The 19,575-nt window shown below is 41.9% G+C and overlaps 2 protein-coding genes across 5 annotated transcripts in view; one reads left to right on the top strand and one right to left on the bottom strand.

Moving 5' to 3' along the window:
* The window catches only part of LOC133385382 (lymphotactin-like), a 104,718-nt gene extending 96,128 nt beyond the window's left edge, over positions 1-8,590 (bottom strand). Inside the window, exons 1-2 of one of the 2 annotated variants that reach the window (XM_061628278.1) lie at positions 8,418-8,489; positions 104-195 (exon numbers count right to left, since the gene is read on the bottom strand). In XM_061628278.1, the coding sequence (XP_061484262.1) occupies positions 104-126 (23 nt within the window). In that variant the 5' untranslated portion in view covers positions 127-195; positions 8,418-8,489. Of the gene's footprint in view, positions 1-103; positions 196-8,417 lie in introns of both variants that reach the window. The other variant, XM_061628277.1, reaches the window with a different exon arrangement.
* On the top strand, positions 4,872-11,871 carry LOC133385381 (uncharacterized). 3 transcript variants are annotated; one of them, XM_061628273.1, is made up of 2 exons: positions 4,872-5,032; positions 9,195-11,871. In XM_061628273.1, the coding sequence occupies exon 2, from the start codon at positions 9,716-9,718 to the stop codon at positions 11,135-11,137; it is 1,422 nt and encodes a 473-aa protein (XP_061484257.1). In that variant the 5' UTR covers positions 4,872-5,032; positions 9,195-9,715; the 3' UTR covers positions 11,138-11,871. The 3 variants fall into 3 exon arrangements, with proteins under 3 accessions (XP_061484257.1, XP_061484258.1, XP_061484260.1); XM_061628274.1 differs by having other exon boundaries at positions 9,173-11,871; XM_061628276.1 differs by lacking the exon at positions 4,872-5,032 and adding an exon at positions 7,209-7,293.
* The last annotated feature ends 7,704 nt before the right edge of the window (positions 11,872-19,575 follow it).

Raw genomic sequence — 19,575 nt, 5'->3', positions numbered from 1 at the left:
AGCTGTGAGCTCTGTATTCAATGCAGCCAAGTCACAGAAACTCTAACAAGCAAACATTTGCATTTTAAGCATAATACTCTTGGGGGGGGCACAAAATTCTTACCAGGATTGTTCTAATTGCACCATTTCCCTTTTTCTTTTCTTTTAATTTAATTGAGATTGCATCAGCCTCCCAGGTGCACGTGCAATCTCATCCTGTAAAGCAAAAAACAAAATTACAGAGGAAACTATCACTGTCAGCTATGAATGGGGAGAAATTCAGTTCAGGTCATATTTAAAGCCAGTCTAGCAAATTTGCACTTTCTGAAACAATATGAAAACTGAAACACTTCACACTAATCCAAATTTTGCAATGCAGTTCACCAACCAAACAATGTTTACAAAAGTGCATATATTAGGGGAAAGTCTGCATAAAAATGAATATATTAGTAAAAATAACATACAAAAATGCATTATATTGGAAAAATGGCTTACAAAATGTGTGCATTAAACTGTATACAAAAACCTGTTTATTAGGAGAAATTCATACAAAAATGCTGAAGAATTTTCATTCAGAGTTGGAACAGGCCTATAAGGCCATCAAGTCCAACTCCCTCCTCAGTGCAGGAATCCAAACTAAAGCATATGCAACAGGTGGCTGTTCAGCTCCCTCTTTAATACTTCCAGTGTTGGAGAGCCTACCACCTTCTTAGATATCTGGTTCCATTGTTGTACTGCTCTAACAGTTAGGAAGTTTTTCCTGATGTTCAGTCGAATTCTGGCTTCCTACAACTTGAGTTCATTATTCCGTGTCCTGCACTCTGGGATGATTGAGAAGAGATCCCGGCCCTCCTCTGTGTAACAACCTTTCAAATTCTTGAACAGTACTATCATATCTCCCCTCAGTCTTTCTCAAGACTAAACATGCCCAGTTCTTTCAATCTCTCCTCATGGAGCTTTGTTTCTAGTACCCCTATCATTCTTGTTGCCCTCCTCTGTAACTGTTCCAGTTTGTCTGCATCCTTCTTAAAGCGTGGTGTGCAGAACTGGACACAATACTCAAGATGAAGCCTAACCAATGTGAAGCATGTGTGAAGTACACGTGAAGCATCTGTGAAACACATAAAGCTTAGAGATGACCTGAAATCAAAAATACACAACCTGCTTACCTCCAAGGCTCACAGAGACCATTGCTGGGGATGAGATGCAGCACAATATCATAAATCAAACTTTAGCTTAAGATCATAATTTGTTCTGTTCCTATTAGCTGTATTTTCCAAATTCAGGCATAATGGGAAACCATGTTTAATTAACCAAGGAAGTGTTGACTTGCTGTGTTCTGAGAAAGGAGGAGGAGAGGGACGATGGAAGGCATAAGTCCTGTGCATATCTTGGCCTCGTGAGCCAACATATTGTTGCGCGCCACCCCAATTGGTTTCCTTGGGAAGAAGGTCAGAGGAGACTGTGGTGTATTTATGAAATATTTATTTATTTATTTACACACATTCCAACCTGAGCTCAGGATGGAGGGGTTCAAGGCATCAGCAGTCCAATATCCAGCTTTTCCATCAGGGTTACAGGAGGCACCCCAAAGCCATGGTGCAGAGATCCAGTCTCTCTGCCTGCCTCCAGTTCTCAGCCTTTCTTAGACACAACTAAAAACACAAGCCTCTCCTAGGCTCCAGGAGGCGGGGGGCTCTCCTGAAGAGTTTCAATGACAAAAGGATCTCCCTGGCCCATTCACCAGTTGCTGGGCACCTGATAGACCCATTAACCCACCTGGCCACTCTATTAGATTAACAAAAGAAACTCATCTGACCAGCAGAGTGTTTCTCACCCCAGACACAAGTTTCCAAATCAGAGGCTGGAAGGGGACTCATAGGAATTATCCATCTCAACCCCCCAAACTTACAACAATATTATATTTATCCAAACTAGGTTAGTGTCTACATCAACACAGTCACTACTTTTCATTTTATTTTTTATAAATCCCTCACTGGGCTATAAAGATGTGCTGGAATTGTATTCAAATACTCAGGGTTTTTGTTTTGTTTTGTTTTTGTTTGTTTTTTAAATTGCTATAACAAAATTTGCACCAGTACTGATGCACATCTTGTAACACCATGACCAAAATAAACTTCCCCAGCCCTTTAGGAAGCAGTGAGTGTAATAATCAACCACAAATTTAAATAGAATTTTCCCAGAAACAAACTGCATGTGACTGTGAAATGTACTTTGCTGCTAGAGCAGGTTTCAAAATGCAAATTGCATCAGTTGGTGAGTGGCTGTTAATTAATGGGATCAGTGCAGAAATGGAGAGAAAATGTAATCCTTTTCTCTCCTGCTAGAGTCTCAAGATGCCTTCCTCTAGCGTCAGTGGGGGATTTCCTCTCAATGCAAATTATGGAATGATCTCCCTGACGAGGCATGCCTGGCGCCAACACTGTTATCTTTTTGGCACCATGTCAAGACTTTCCTCTTCTCCCAGGCATTTCAGCATGTGTTTTTAAATAGGTTTTTTTAAGTGTTTTTAAATTTGTATATTTGTATATCTGTTTTTAATGTTTTTAATTGTTGTAAACCTCCCAGAGAGCTTCAGCTATGGGGCAGTATACAAATGTAATAATTAATAATTAATAATAATAATTAATAATAATAATAACAGTTATAGCTTCAGAAGACAGATATTACTCCAGAGGGAGGCTCCATGAATAGAAAAGTCTCCCTGCTGCAGAAGGTATAGTGAAACACAAGAAAGGCAGAAGGAGCCACACAACAAGAAGGGACTAAAGGTGTGACCCTGCAGTCCTCCCTTTATACACTTTCTTTACATCAGCCTTCACCAACCTGGTACCCTCCGAATGTTTTGGACTAAATCTCCCATCAGCTCCAGCCAGCACATTGTGCAGACCAGGCTAGGACTGATGGGAGTTGTGGTCCAAAATATCGGGGGTGGGAGAGACTAGGATGGCAAAGAATGATCTACAATGCTCTCTGAAGGGATACCTGGCACCAGGCAGGTTTGAACTCTCTGCTAACCACTGATGAATAAAAAGTCCAAACCTGAAGGGGTCTGCTTCACCAATGCATTCCTTGCAGGGAACGGACTGGCAAAGCAGCACCCAACAGAACTGAACCCCGCCCATCTGCGGGCATCACCCAGTAATGTCAGCTGACTGACATGTGGGTGTGATTTGGGGAAAATGGCCTCATAGGCTAAATTGGACTCCCTGGCAGGCCAAGATGAGCCTGCACTCCAGACATTCCCCACACTTGCTCTACATCATGCTTAGTTTTGTAAAACTCCAATTCCAGTAACATACCATTGTTACCATCTTCCCATTCCTTCAGTGCTGAAATCACTTGGGAACAAGACAGGAGTCACTCCCTTACCTCTTTGCAAATGTTCAGAAAGCTACAAGGGAGGTATGACGAAATTAGGGAAGGGGAGTCAGGCCATGAGATTTGCAGATTTCATAAACAGCCCCCAAAGCTTCCATTCACTGCTTCTCTTCTTGCTATACTTTTTCTCTCTTTAGCTCAGGCATGGGAAACCTCTGGCCTGCAGGCCAAATTAGGCTTGGCAAGGGTCCTAATTTGGCCCACAAGGCCATTTTCTCCATGCCATGTTCCCCTGCCCCACACGTGATGTCATATATAGCATCAAGTATGGGGCAGGTAAAGACGCAGCTGCAAATGAACAATCAGGAGATTTAAAATGCACTCCTGGTTGTTCCTTGGCAAGCAGGGCTTGTATTTGGCACCTTTTAAATTGGCACCAAATGCAAGCCCCACTGAGATTGGCTGTACAATAGCCAATCCCTGCTAGAAGCAGGGCTTGAAGTCACTATTCACCAGCTGATCTGACTTCAGGCCCTGCTGGGATTGGCTACACTCTGGAGTCTAGCCCATGCTTTGTCTAATGGGTCATATCCAACTATTCAGAGGAGACCTATTGAAATTAATGAACCTAAGTTGGTCATGTCAATTAACTTCAATGGGTCTACTCTGAGCAGGACTAGCAAAGAATACCACCCAATACTTCTTTCTTTTCTACAACCTTCTTGTTAAAAATCAGGTGCTTAAAAAACAAACCAAAAAAGGTCTCTTTTTTAAAAAGGTCATTCAGATATGGCATACTGAACTTCAACAAATCACATTAATGTTCACTCAGAAAATATTGGCAGGTATGAATATTGATATGATATAATAGGAATATATGAATAATATTGAATATTATGAATAATGATATATATTCTTCATAGGCAGGCCCAGTGCCAGCAGGTGGCCAGTCCACTGTCTACGGCCCCTGTGGCTGAGAGGAGCCTCTGCTGCTGGTCATACTAGCATCGGGTTGCAGAGTGTGCACTCCGCGACCCAATACTGGTGCGGATCACAGAGTGGGAGCCATCCTTCCAGCAACCCCCCACTGCCACCTGCGGGCTGGCTGTGCCACTTCCCATGGCCCCATGGCCCCATGGCCCCATGTCAGCATGCTTTGCATACATGGTGACGGCAGGCGTGTGCACACAGTTTGATGCAGGCAGGCCTATTTAAGCCCCCAGTGGTAGTGGTGGCAATGCTGCCACCGCCTTCAAAAGCCCGCTGCAGTCTGGGGCCAGCCCTGTTCATAGGGGTCTGCCATAGAGGGGAGATGAAAAAGTCATGCTAAAGTGCTTTTCCTTCCTTCTCCTTTGTGTCAGGACTCTGAACATTTGAATATACGCAGATACTATTCTTAGCAGTTGCTCATGAGCATGTCTATAAAATTTATTATCCTATCACTACAGAAACACATTTCTTACCACTGCATTAATCATGCCCTGGAGTGTCATATCAGACATGCTCAGTTATTAACTGTTCCCTTTCATTAATCATTTGCTGCAGAGATGCATCAAAACCTAATCCTTGCATTTTCAAACACCCCAACTGGTGGAGAGAGGGAATGGAACAAACCAGTTGATGTGTATGAATGAAACAATATGTTTGGAGTCAACAGTATGACCTTTTTCCACCTGATCACCAGCCAGCTGGGAAGAAGGGCAACAATCAGGTGAGAAAGACCCATAGTTGTAATTTGCTGTGCCTATATGGTTGCTCTATTTACACATAGTTGCCAGCAGCAAGAGACTGGTACATATGCTATTTCCTACAATGAGCTGCAAGGATTTGATCTGTTCACATGGTGAATGTAGTTAGCTTACTTACAAGTAAAAATAACAGAATTGAGTGCATGTAACCTTTACATTTTCTCTGTCAGTCATGGAATTCCTGTGCTCATACTAATTTTGCTCCCAACAAAATTCAGTTAAAAAAAAGCATGAAGATTAATATCTATTTTATAATATAAGAAGGCAGCATAACTGCACTTTTTATTGCAGATGTGAGGAAGATTTGGCCTCTAGATGTTGCTGAACTACAGCTCATCCCATCATCCCCGGTAATGGCCAGGAATTATAGGAGTTGTAGTTCAACAATATCTAGAGGGCCAAAGATTACCCACACCTGTTCTACTTGTTATAAAAATATAGAAATGCTGACAACACATGTAGAACAATGACCTTTGATAAGTTGGCAATATTAAGGGAATCAGCAGGACTCAGCAAACTGAAAAGTATCAAACAAATGAACAAGCTAGCAGCTTCATTTCTTATCTGCAGTACAGAGCATGACTAACCCCCACCTTTGGAATGTCCATGTATTGCCAACTGCTTGAAACTCAGAGTGTATAACTGCCTGTAAAATCATGAATGCTTCAGACCTCACAGACTGACACGAGTCTACTGTGAGCTCTCCGCTTTGCAAACGTATAGTTAATAAAAGGCCTTGGTTGACAATTCTGAGTCTCCGTTGTTTGATATTGGACCTCAACCAGCGGGAACGAACCTTAATTCTGGTGTAACAGTTCTGGCGAGCTTAGCAGCCAGGAGTCCTCTGGTTAACCTTGCGAGTGCTTGGGCCGCACTGGAGAGCTAGGGTAAGAGCGCTCCAGGTCGTTTTGACCTGTCCTTAGGGCCGGGCAGACGGAGAGCAAGCACCACGTGAGTATTAATTGAGGGCTCCCATTAAAGACTCAGACGAACCAACACCTCTCATCTGGACGCGGATTGCCCCTCACAAAGGACTTTGGTAAGCATTACCAACGTGTGGGAGAGGGAGGTAAGGGAAAGGCCACTGCCCAGGGATCCTGTGGGACGTGGAATCCCCATCTGACCTGGTGCGTGTGTGTGACTGAGATGCAAAAGTGCTTGCGAAGTGAGTGTGGAGTCTGGATTCACGTTTCCGCCTACCGCGAGGGAAGCGGCTGGAGAAAGACGAAGCGAGAAAAGTGGTGTGTGCTTGCTGGGTCAGGGTTGTGAAGCAACCAGGTGAAAACCCCGAGAATGGGCGTGGGAACATCCAACAGGGGGACCCCTTTAGGTTTAGTGTTGCAACATAAGAACCGGTTCATGGGAAGCTACGGGGAAGGTATGGTGTCTGATAAAGGAATGAGACTGTGTTGTGAAAAGTTATGGCCGAGCTGGGGCATAGCCTGGCCTAAAGAAGTAACATAGACATAGTAAAAGTTGTTTGCAAGTAAACTCAAGGAAGTGGCTATGTGGATTCAGTCATATATGCTGAAATTTGGCTGACAATAGTGGAAGCAAGGCCACAATGTAGATTGAGTATAAATGCAAACACGAGTGTAAAATTTTTAAGTGGTATGAGTATCCAAATTAGGAGGTCGAAAGCCCAATAAGCCCTGTTCTACCCTCCTTGTTGAGGAGGACCCTTTATTGGATACTCTCCAAATTCACCCCTCGTCATATAATAATCCATCAGCCTCTTTCAAGCACCTAGTCCTCAAGCATACATTCCTCAATTATTGTAGCCAATCCCTCAGTATTCCCACCTGCAGTCTTGTTGGAATATAGAAGATTAATACAACAGGCAAGTGAACAGACATTGGCCAATCAGCAGAGACTACGCGCCATACAAGAAGAAATAAATAGGGCATGGCCCCAATTTAATCAGAACTTCAGAGAAGAGAGTGAAAATAGACCCCAGGGTCCATTAACCAGGTCTTGTGCTCAGCAGCAAGGACAGGAAGAAATTCCAGATGTTTTGGAATGCCCTATGAGAGAAGTGGCAGACTCTGCTTACCACTTCTGATTTATTTAATTGGAAGAATCAGAACCCCACCCTGAGGGAGGACTCTGCAAAATGACTGCTTTATTAAAATCTATTTTCTTGAGTTATAACTCAACTTGGGGACATATAGACTTTATTGCAAACCCTGTTAGGACCAGAAGAAAAGCCACGGTATTAAGTCAGGTAAGAAGACAAGCAGGCCAACAAGGGGGTTGCCTGTGTTACTCTACTGAACACTTGTAGCCCAAACACTCCCTGACAATGTGAGATTGACTGGTAGCCCCAGATGTTAGAAAGAAAAAGAAAAGAAAGAGAGAGAAACGTTGGAAGAAAAGGAAGGTGTGTGGGATGAAGACAGAAGAGGCAGGCAGAAGAATGGAAGTTAGAAAATAAGGATTTTTGGAGGAGCAAAAGAGGAATTTGAAGATTTCGATTGATAGGGGTCAGGCTCGCCCTGGGGAAGTCAAGAACCAATTATTCCCATTGAAGTTAAGGGGTGAAAATATAATGCTCTTGTGGACACTGGAGATATATATTTTGTTTTACTGGGGGCCCAGCCTGACTTGATTAGCCCCCATTGTATTCAAATTGAAGGAATTGGAGGGGTGAAGCAAAAGCTACATTTACTTGGCCCCAATTGACTATGGTGGGAGAGGATGTTCTTGAACATCAATTCCTTGTATCCCCTTAATGCCCAGTAGTATTACTAGGGCGAGATATTCTCACCAAGTTGCAAGCTGAAATAAGCTTTGAGAAGGACAGAATGAAAGTATGCATTCCCAAGTGCTATACCTCCACGTATCAGATGTTACTCAGTAGCCCAGCTGGGAATAATAACAAAGATCAGTTAGTATTGCCAGAGGGTATTTCTTTGCAAGTATGGGCAGCACAAGGGAATCCAGATCGAGCCAAATATGCTGAACCAGTAAAAGGTGAAGCTAAAGCATGGAAGCTCGCCCCAAGTTATCTGACAATACCCACTGAAGAAGGAGGTCAGAAAGGGACTGCAGCTTCTGATACAGCAGCTCCTGCGGGATGGATAGCTAAAAGAAACCACATCTCCCTTTAATATGTTAATCATGAGAGTCCCCAAGCCAAAGAACTCTGAAGAAATAAGAGCTTTTGAGATTAATAGGCTTGTGTTAAATAGAGGATTCCCAAGTATGGAGTGAAGGCTAAACACTCTGAATCCTTAACACAAAGCAAGGCTTAAAGGACTGAAAGTGGAGAGGCGATATGGAAAAGCATAAAGAGAATTAAAAATTGGCCCTATAGATTATACAATATTATTGAAATATGTGGCCTACCTGCTTGGGAGCAGAGCAGCCGCAGCCTGCATAGTGAAAAGGCAAAACGCTGAACTAAAGCTGTAGTTGCCAGGGCAATTGTTTGGCAGATCAAGTTTCAGAGAAAACAACCTTGGGAAAATCAAGGAGCCACAGAGGGAGGGCAGATTTTCACTCCCTGTTTTTGTTAAGGAATGTGCACAAAGCTGCGCATTTGGGAGGAAGAGATTTGATGATTTATTACATCATTGCACCAGAACTGTACCTGGAAACTTGATGGGTTTTTTATCCTTTCCAACGCATCCAAATGGACTTTGCTGAATTTTCCCAGGATTATAGGATGGCGTTATTTGTTAAGTTATTGTGAATCAATTAACCTGATGGGTGAAAGCTTTTTCTTGTCCCATGCAACAGTGCAGACTGTGGCGAAAATTTTATTAAAGAAAATCATATCATGTTTTTTGTTATCTGAATGCATTGAATCAGATCAAGGCCCTCACTTTGTTTCAAAGATAGTACAGCATGTAGCAGCCTTTTTGGGAATACAATGGAAGCCGCAATCACCTGGTCAAGATCGATGCTTAACAAGAACAACAAAACCGAGTTTAAGATCTGTAGAGAAACTAGAATTTGTTGTAGCCTCCTGAGGAGAGACTAAATTGACACCTTATGAGTTGGTATATGGCAGACCACCTAAGTTGGGAATAGCTAAGAGACAGAGCATGTCTTTTGTAGTGAGGGAAGTACAATTACGATAATATGTAATTGCCCTGCAGTTTTTTTACATGATCTCCACAGGTATTCTAGGAAATTCCAGAGATTGTCATTGGAGGGACCTATCCATTCCTGAAGCCTGGAGACGGGGTCAGGGTTCGAAAGTGACAGCAGGAACCTTTTAAAGACACGTGGAGTGACCAGAAGCAGATCTTATTGGCAACCCATGCAGTGGTCAAGATCTAAGGAATATCCAAGTGGATCCACGTCAGCAGACTCAAGGGAGTACCCCTCCAGTGGAACCAGATGAAGGAGGTAGCGAAGGACCTCCCCACTTGCTGAGGGATGGGATAAGAACCCTGAAAACAAGTGGCCTTCGAAGATCGTGATCAATCTTGGCCTGAAGATTAGATTCAAGAAGAAAGGAGTGAAATAAAATTTCCTTCCTTAGTTCCAGTAGCTTGGGAAATAAATCGGACAGAGACAATAGGTGGATTTGTGGGAGCTGTGATTGTGTTCATATTTTTGTATTGCCTTTGTTGTAAGCAATTGCCTTAAACAAGCAAGGGTACGTGTGAAGTTCCCCCAAGCCAGCCTTCACAACTATGGTAGAAATGTATAATAAGATGTGGTTGTTGTGGATATGTGAGTTTTTTCTGCTTATAGGAGGAGAAGGATCAGAGAATCCGGAACAACAACCAGAGAATTCATTCTTCCACTTAATGCGAAAGGTGGTGCAAGAATTCAATTTTTCCAATAGTTGGGTGTGTGCACATGCAGGAGGAAATAGCATAGATCCCCTCCCTTTTAGGCCTCTTTCCCTGACGGCATATGGACATGTGTATAATGAATCTGTCCTACATGTGCAGTATGGAGATGTAAATGATACGTGGAAAACATATAATTTCACCAACAGAAGAGATTGGTATTGGGTAAATCCTAAGTGGGGAACATGGTGTTTCCAAAGAGATCCACGAAAGGGTGAGACAAGCATCTCTGTTGGAACATCCAAATGTTCTGTTACTCTCAAATGGCATCCAACTCCACATTGGGACAAAGGCCTTAATTGTACTCAGTACAAAGGTATGTGGAACGTGACCCATATAAATGGAATTAGATCCCCAAAGGGAACGACTGTTTATGATTGTTGGAAATATAATACCAAGGAGATGACATACATATGTGTGTGTAGATATCTCAAGTGTACTACCATGTATATTGATAATACCCAAACTCTCCATTGGGTGTGGTCAAATGGTACATGGTTGGATGGGTTTAAGGACTCATGGTTTGAAGTGGGAGCAGCATATCTATCTCACTCAAGAGAAAGAGTGTCCTGCCAAGGAGAAAAGGATCAACCAGTACTCTGTGTGAGAAATGATGGCACAAAATACATTAGCCCTTTTTATGAAGGATGGTATGATCCAATGAAACATAGAGGATCTCTTGTTTCATATCTTAATGGCTCTCGACCATGGGATAAGGGACCTTTCCCTAAGGGCATCAAAGCTAGGTTGGGACATCATTTTGTTTGTGGTTCACGGGCGTATAAAGAGCTTCCAGCCAATTGGACTGGAACATGCTATGTGGCCCTATTGTTGCCCCCAATTTCAATTCACCATGGGACTGATGTAAGAATCTATGGTCCTGTACATCAAAGAATAGCCAGAAAAGCTGGAACTGTCATCTCTAAAATATATCATGGGGGACAACAAAAATGGGGAAAAGAAATATGGACTGCTCAAAGGATAATAGATTGGATTGGGCCTGCAACTTGGGAACCTAATGCTGCTGGTAGAACTGCCCATTATCTGACCGATCGTGTTATTCGTTTGCAAGCAGTAGTGGAAATAGTTGCCAATGAAACTGTATCAGCTTTCAGACTGCTAGCTGAGGATGTTAAAGCCCTGAAGCAAAGCCTTCTTCAAATTAAATTGGGAATGGATTTTTTATTGGCATCGCAAGGTGGACTTTGTGGATTTTTGAATGTTTCAGACTGTTGTGTATTTGCAGATAAAAAATGGTGAATTACTAGAGAATCATCTCAAGAGAATTGAGGAAGTGGCGTATGTTGAACCCCAAAGGTGGGATGGTCTGAATTTGAATTGGTTGACGAATTGGCTTCCTAATTTTGCTTGTCTTAAGAATGGATTCATGATATTGTGTGTAATCCTGTTGATTTTACTAATTTTGCCTTGCTTCATTCCATGTATTCGTTTGCTTATACAACGCATGGTTGAAAATATAACACATAAACAAATGCTTATGGTGTATTATAGTCTTCCACAAGAGGAAGATAATAGAGTTTCAAACCCCTAAATTGCCTGTTGAGGAGGGATTTGTGATATAAGCCAAGATAGTTTGGAAACTGAGTATGTGATGTTAATTTGATATGGAAAAAATCAATTCAGAAGTAAATGACAATATATTAATTCTCTTCATGCTTTTGAGGGAGGAATTGTTATAAAAATATAGAAATGCTGACAACACATGTAGAACAATGACCTTTGATAAGTTGGCAATATTAAGGGAATCAGCAGGACTCAGCAAACTGAAAAGTATCAAACAAATGAACAAGCTAGCAGCTTCATTTCTTATCTGCAGTACAGAGCATGACTAACCCCCACCTTTGGAATGTCCATGTATTGCCAACTGCTTGAAACTCAGAGTGTATAACTGCCTGTAAAATCATGAATGCTTCAGACCTCACAGACTGACACGAGTCTAGAGTGAGCTCTCCGCTTTGCAAACGTATAGTTAATAAAAGGCCTTGGTTGACAATTCTGAGTCTCCGTTGTTTGATATTGGACCTCAACCAGCGGGAACGAACCTTAATTCTGGTGTAACATACTGACAAGGCATAGATTAGTCAGCATAGATTATATGCCCCCAATTTGAGAGGTATGCTTTGACTGTTCACTATTTTTTAAATTTATTTTTATAAACATCCCACACTTCGAACACAAAAGGCTCCCAGATTGCAAATCACTAAAGAGAAATCAATCCCTGCTCTGTCTTTAGGCTCACAGTCTTAAAAAGACATGACACAAATGGAAAATGGATTGGGAAGGAGGACACAAACAGATTCAGATTCCAGTAGCGCAGGGGACAGGATCCAGCTGGCAGGCCAGATCCTGAGCTCCCTGACCCCCACAGGCCACTTTATTTATTTATTTATTTATTTAATCCATTTATATACTGCTTATATTTAAATTAAACTCTAAGCAGTGTACAACAAGTCCAAACATCTTAAAGCAACAACTACAAAAAACAATAAAATACAGTTAACTGAACAAAACATCTTTAGTATCAACGTAATATAAACATTGCATGTAAAACTAAGTACAAGAAATACAAGGGGGAAAAACATAATATACATAATAGACTAAACAGAATATTCCCTACATTTCAAGGAAAAACAAACATGTTAAAACAAGCTTACTTTAAAACATAATAAATTAAACAAATCAGATTTCTTAATCACAGTATAAAGAAAACAAAACAATTAAAACAGCCGGCCCCCATTATATCAGAATTTTGTCTTACTACCGTTAGGAAAAGAAAAGAAAAATCATTTAATTTACTCAAGCACACCCTTACAAAATCACCACATTCATATTTAAAATATCAACATTCTAAACCAACACACTCACAACACCAACCAACACTTTAGCAGGTGAACTTGAACCCACACCAGGTTGCAGATCAAGATCCCTGCCAAAAGTGGGGCTTGCAACCACTGACTACCAGCTAACAATCCACTGGAGTGCAACCAGCTGCAAGCCTCACTATTGGCAGAGTCTGAGATCAGCACTCAGGAGCTCTATTCGGGAGCCCCCAAACAGAACCAATCCCAGGAGGTCTTGCATTGGGTGCCAAATTTAAAAGGTGCCAAATATAAGCCCCGTTTGCCAAGAAACAATGAGGTGCCTTGAAGACTCCTTTGCAACTTCATCTTTGCCTGCCCTAAATGAAGCAGAAAACTATATTAAAATAGAACATATGCAAGGGGACAGATTATCTTATATTTTGGTGGGTCTTTGCTTCAGCGGGAGTGGGGAAAACTGGCTCCTTTTTAATATGACTGTGGATAGATTTACATTTAAAAAGAAATGCTACCCTTCAACTTGCCAGTATTTTCAAAATGGAAATGAAAATGGCTTTTGTGATATTTCCCTGCAAATTACATTCTCAAGATGGCATGGAGTTTAATGATCATGACAAAATGTCACTTGCTGTTTTTCACTGGGTTCTCACTACAGCAGAAAAAGGAAAGATGGAGCCTAGAAAAGAAGGTTAGGGCAAAACCAGATATATCTTGTAGAGGAAGGGACTGACTCCTAACCAATGAAAAATTGCCATGGGAGGCTGCCAGTTTGAGTGGAGGAAATATGAGGGAGAAGCTGCTTAATCCTTTACTCTGGCCATTTTCCCTCTCAGTCCTCATAAACTGCTTTTCCACCTGTGGGGAAAGAGATAACAGTGGAAGTTAGTCCACTAGGGTTACTGGGACACAGCTCTCCCAAGGAGAATGTCAAGCAATTTTAAAAACCCCACTCCCTTACAAAATCTCAAAGCCACACACTCCTGTCCCACAAACATTTTATATTTCTATTCACTAATAGGCAAAAACCTTGCGGTTTAAGAATGTATCTATAGCCCACAGATATTTCTATCCAACTTTAAAAAGCAGGGGAATTGGGCAGCTACAGTGAATGCACCAGGGGAGCAGGAGACCCAATCTCCTCTCTGAGATATTGGACTGCCCTACAAATTTGTCAAAATGCAAACACAATTGGGGTTGGTCTTTCACAGTCCAATCCACTTCCTGTGTAGCTTGGAAGAGTTTGGTAACATTTGATCATTTGTATACTTTTTGAGTTCAATGGGATTTATTTCTGTGCAATCATGTTTGAAAATGGAAATGGACTGCCTTCAAGTCGATCCCAACTTATGGTGACCCTATGAATAGGGTTTTCATGGTAAACGGTATTCAGAGATGGTTTTACCACTGCCTTCCTCTGAAGCTGAGAGGCAGTGACTGGCCCAAGGTCACCCAGTGAGCTTCATGGCTGTGTGGGGATTTGAACCCTGGTCTCCCAGGTCGTAGTCCAACACTGACCTAGGGGAGGGGCAAGGAGGGGAGGAGATTGGGTTCATGGGCACTGGGCAGAAGGGAAGCCCCTTTCCTTTCCAAAAGGAAAACATTATGAACAGTATCATTGCTTTTCAGCGTTTCCCCCCACCTTTTGATTCTACAGCAGGCACATGTAGCCTCCCACCCAAATTTAAACCAAAGCTGTCCCTGGCCACATCCACACCATGCCTTTATTTCTCTTTAGACAGTCATGGCTTCTCTCAAAAAATCCTGGGAAGTGTAGTTAGTGAAGGGTGCTGAGAGTTGCTAGGAGATGCCCTATTCCCCCTTTAACAGTCAATTAGAGTGGCTGACTGTTAAACCCATATGGCCACTGGAGCTCTCTCAGGGGAATAGGAGTCTCCTCTCAACACCCTTCACAAACTACACTTCCCAGGATTCTTTGGGGGAAGCCATGACTGTCTCAAGTGAAATCAAAGTCTAGTGTGGATGTGGCCCCCTGATTAGGCAAGCCGAGCAGCTGCGAGTCTGGCTTTTAGAACACTGACAGTTGGTTCTTACTGAGCATGCCCAACATTATCCTTGAGTTTCAGCCAAAATTTCTTAAATTAATTAAAAATCAGTCAGGCTTTTTTTTTTTAACTTTTAAACTGCAGAAGATGAAAGTCAGAGTATGGGGCAAAGTCAGTAATAGGATTACAGGTACTCTGTGAACATGGCTGATTTTTAATTAATTTCAACAGATTATGAGAACTCTGACAGAAAAAAGTCCAAAAGGGCTCTGAGGGTTTTCCCCCTCTCTTTTTAGACTTTGCACTCTCTATTCTGACTGTTTTGTGTATCGCCATGAAAATTGAGAGTGTTGTTAAGCAAGCATTTCTGAGTTCAGGACTATGTTTTGTAAGGTTTTGTTTTGAAATGAGCTTATGGGAAGGATCAGAATATCATGAGGGTGTATTTTCAATTTAACATTGTGGAATGTGAAGAATCCATGCTGGCTATAGTATACAGCTACTCTTGTGGCTGTATAATTAGAACTCATGTCTATTCTCTGGCCAATCAGGTCTCTGTAGCACTCAGTCAATCCTATTCCAAACGTATAGCTATGGCAAAGAGGTCCCTTCTACTCTCTGGGCAGAAAAAAAAAACATTTGAAAATTGAGTAGTAAAGCTGCCAGCTTTCCAGCCCAGTGATGAAGGTTCCCCCTCCCTATCTTTGTATGAGGCCTCAGTATAGACCTACTGGGGCTGCCTTGAAGGGTAACCTGAGCATGCTCAGAGTGGTTTTCTTGAAGGCCACTTCTAAAAGCACATTCTTTGTAGCTAGCCAGGAGAAAGGTGTGGTTGTTAGTCTGACCAGCTTGTTTATTTTTTTAAATTAACATATTTAAGAGACAACAATGGCGGAGAGAGTATGTGAATATCTGTCTATAATATCTATTTTTCCTTGATCACTTGCAATTATTTATGTGAATGGGGAACAGGGTTGCCAGATCTCCGGCTTTCACCCAAAGACTCTGGTTTTTGGGGGTCATCTCTGGGTCTCTGGGTGTCACCTTAATCTCCAGACTCTTCGCTTTCATTTTAAAAGTTAAGATTTTAGATGGTGTGGCTCAAAAGTTATAAACCAAAATGTCATCAGCCCCCCCCCCCGCAACTTCTGTTAGTACCAGCTGCTCTAATCCCTGCCCTTTCAGGTTTTTAGCCAATACTTGAAGTCAAGGTTGTGATTCAGATTTGTTGACCCCCAGGCAATAGCTAAATCCACAGTGTCCTTTTCCTGCTTGCCTCACATCAAGAATTCAGTAAATATGTAGCTTTCAGCAGCATAAAGAGTACTTTTGCTGTACAGGACTGGGACTTGCTTTTGAGTAAACATGCACAGGATTACACTAAAACAGAAAATCCCAGCAGGATCTTGGTAGGCATAAAAGTGTACATGCAGGGCTTTTTATTTCTTGCAAAAATGGCATATTATACATTTTATCTTTCAAATAATTTTTGAGCAAAAGTTTTAAAGAGTGTACATGCTGAAGTGTTATACTTTTCTAATTAAGGAGACAAACAAATTTAAATTTTACTGGACTGTTCAAGAGGGCAGTTTATTTGTCTTATTCATAACCTGTTTTGAAAACCTTCCCAATATGAAGCTTTTCTGGGAGTAGAGCTGCAATGCTAATTCCACATACCTGGGAGTTAACCCCAATGAATTCAGTAGGACTTACTTTTGAGTAGATATGGTTAGGATTGTGCTGAAAATCAATGGGACTTTTGAGTGAACTTAGAACAGGATGGTGGTGTAAATCTTCCTCTCCAGCACAATCTTTTTTTTAAAGCAGTTAGGCAGGGCTTACTTAGGTGTCACTGCTTTAATTTGGGAGGAAACTAATACTTTTTAAAAAAAATGTTCTGCGATGGCCAACTGGTTTGGACAATAAACTATTGTATAGGGTGTATGAATTTTTACATTTCCAGTATGTGTGTACATTTAAAGCACATCCAACTCGCATTTAAAGTGCGTGACTTCTCCCAAAGAATATTGGAAAGTGTAGTTTCTGTTGGCGTGTGTGTGCGTTGTTGCATGAAACAGCATACATTACGTTGGAGTTAAGTTGAGCAAGAAACTTCTTCAGAGCATTAGAGCATGTTAAGAGTCTTTATTCAAAGACATTAAGGCATTTCAGCAGTGTCCTCCCCCCCCTCTAGCTCTACAGCACATTTCTCTTCAAAAGCAAAAGTAAGACAGCCTCTCAGGTCAGAGGCATGATGAAGAAGTACAACAACTCACAGACTCTGTTAGCACTTTCCCAGTCTATATCTTGATGGTTACCATAACAACAGCCTTCACTGTCCGTTCCCAGACCGGGCAAAGACATAACTCCTCTTAACTTTCAAAACTTTCAGACTTGATGGAAAACTACTAGGCCTCATGCCAACAGTTTCCCCCTCACAGTTACAGTTCCCACCACCTTTAAGAAACTACAGTTCCCATGATTCTGTGGTGGGATTCATGTGCTTCAAATGTATGTTGAATGTGCTTTAAATGCATGGTGTGGATCCTCCCTAATTTGTTGTGCATTCATTAGTCAATTGAAAAGAACAATTTTAAAAGATACTTTTTAAAACAGACCTGTAACTCAATGGTAGGGCACATGCTTTGCATGCAAACATCCAAATTCAATCTCTGGAAGTGTCATGCCTCCATCGGATGAGTCCTCAGAGGAGTATGAGGAGCAGGGGATTGGCACAGCAGGCCCAGGAGAGGGAACACAGACCCACCCCAGAAGCAGCTCCAGACCCCCACCACCACTGGAAGATGCTCAGGGGGGCCTCAATCAGACTCAGGGAGTGAACAGGAGACTCCTCCACTCCCCGCAGAATGAAGATGCCTGCAAGTAGCAGAGCAACGCAGGCATTCTATATGTTTAAGGCTACAAGCTCCTGGCAGTTGAAGGGCTGATTGCTAGCACCTGAACCAGGGAGGGGAACTTAAAAGGCAGTGAGACACCATTTGCCCTTTGCTGGAAGCAATGTCAAGAAACCAGCATCAGACCCTCACCAGCCATGCCTTGAAACCTGGATTGCCTTCGTCACAATATTGGACCTTGCTTTGTTTACTGACTGCCTTTTGGAAGATAGTCTGCTAACTGCACTGGGACCCCTTGACCTTCTCCCTTGCTTATCTGCTTTGCAACCAAGCACCTGCATAGGCAGCTGCTGGCTAATTGTTTTACAGCATCATATATCACCTCAGTGCGGCCGGGAGAGACTGTCAGGAAGAGGATATTGCCTGGAAACCTAGAGAGCCAATGCTAGTCCATGTCATCAGAACTGAGCTAGATGGTACCAAATGGCCTGACTTGATATAAAAGAGGAAAGAGACCCAAGGGCCACAGTGTCTCTAAAATTTATTTATGTATTTCATTTACAACATATATATACTGCTTTATTGTAAAAAAAAACCTCAAAGTGGTTTACAGAATGAATTAAAACAATAAGATTATTGGCAAAACAGTTAAAGACAGGTATTTTAAAAATACCCCCTTTAGGATGCACACCTTAATGTGGTGAGGGGGTTTGAGAGTGTTGAAGAAGCTGAGAGCAATGCCGTCAGGAGTCTAGACCAAGAGGCTAGACTCCTAGCAGGGGCACCCATGGCGGAATGATCAAAGCTGAGACACCAGACTAAGATGCATCCAAACTCAGAGGAAGGCAATGGTAAACCACCTCTGAATATCTCTTACCAAGAAAACCCTATGAACAGAGTATCCAAAATGCAACATGAGATAGTGATGGAAGATGAGACCCCCAGGTCAGAAGGCACTCACCAAGCTACTGGGGAAGAACAAAGGACAAGTACGAGTAGCGCTGTGACTAATGACGCAGCTGGGTCAAAGCCGAAAGGAAGCCCAGAGGCTGATGCGCACAGATGAGAAAGGAGAGTCCGGAGTTGTACAACGCACACAATGGGAACATGGAATGTGAGAAGCATGAACCTAGGAAAGTTAGAAATTGTCAAGCAAGAAATGGAGCGTATCAACATTACAATACTTGGCGTGAGTGAACTAAAATGGATTGGAATCGGACATTTCCAATCAGGCAACTACAAAATATTTTATGCAGGAAATGAGAAATCAAGAAGAAACAGGGTTGCTTTAATAGTGAGAAGTGATGTAGCAAAAGCAATTAGGAGCTACAACGCAAGGTCTGAGCAAGTGATATCAATGAGATTAAACGGGAAACCTATTAACATAACCATCATCCAAGTCTTCGCTCCAACATCAAACGCAGAAGAAGAAGAATTGGAGAGATTTTATGCAGAAGTACAGGAGGAAATTGATCACACACCACAACAAGATATGATGATAATCATGGTGGACTGGAATGCAAAAGTAGGGAACAGAGAAGAACTAGGAATTGTGGGGAAATGGGGCTTAGGTGACAGAAATGAAGCAGGAGAAAGACTTATTGAATTCTGTGAAGCCAATGATTTGTTTCTTGCCAATACATTGTTTTGAGCAACCAAAAAGACAACTGTACACGTGGACATCACCAGATGGTCAATATAGGAATCAAATTGATTATATAATTGGAAACAGAAGATGGAGAAGTTCCATACTTTCTGCAAAAACAAGACCAGGAGCAGACTGCAGTACAGATCATGAACTGATCGTATCGAAAATCAGAGTAAAGCTAAAGAAGAACAAAGCACTCATAATGCCAAAATACAATTTAAATAACATCCCAGAAGAATATAAAGATCAAATAAGGAACAAGTTTGAGGCTTTAAACTTAGTTGACAGAGAACCAGAAGAACTATAGACTGAAGTGAGAGTCCTTATCAGGGAAGAATGCAAAAAAGACAAT

The sequence above is a fragment of the Rhineura floridana genome, chromosome 5, assembly GCF_030035675.1.
Source record: "Rhineura floridana isolate rRhiFlo1 chromosome 5, rRhiFlo1.hap2, whole genome shotgun sequence".
Classification (NCBI taxonomy): domain Eukaryota; kingdom Metazoa; phylum Chordata; class Lepidosauria; order Squamata; family Rhineuridae; genus Rhineura; species Rhineura floridana.
This window is presented reverse-complemented; position numbering and strand designations above follow the sequence as displayed.

Bases quoted from the DNA above. Each gene is read 5' to 3' on its own strand.
- LOC133385381 (XM_061628273.1), top strand. From the start codon at position 9,716: ATGGTAGAAATGTATAATAAGATGTGGTTGTTGTGGATATGTGAGTTT.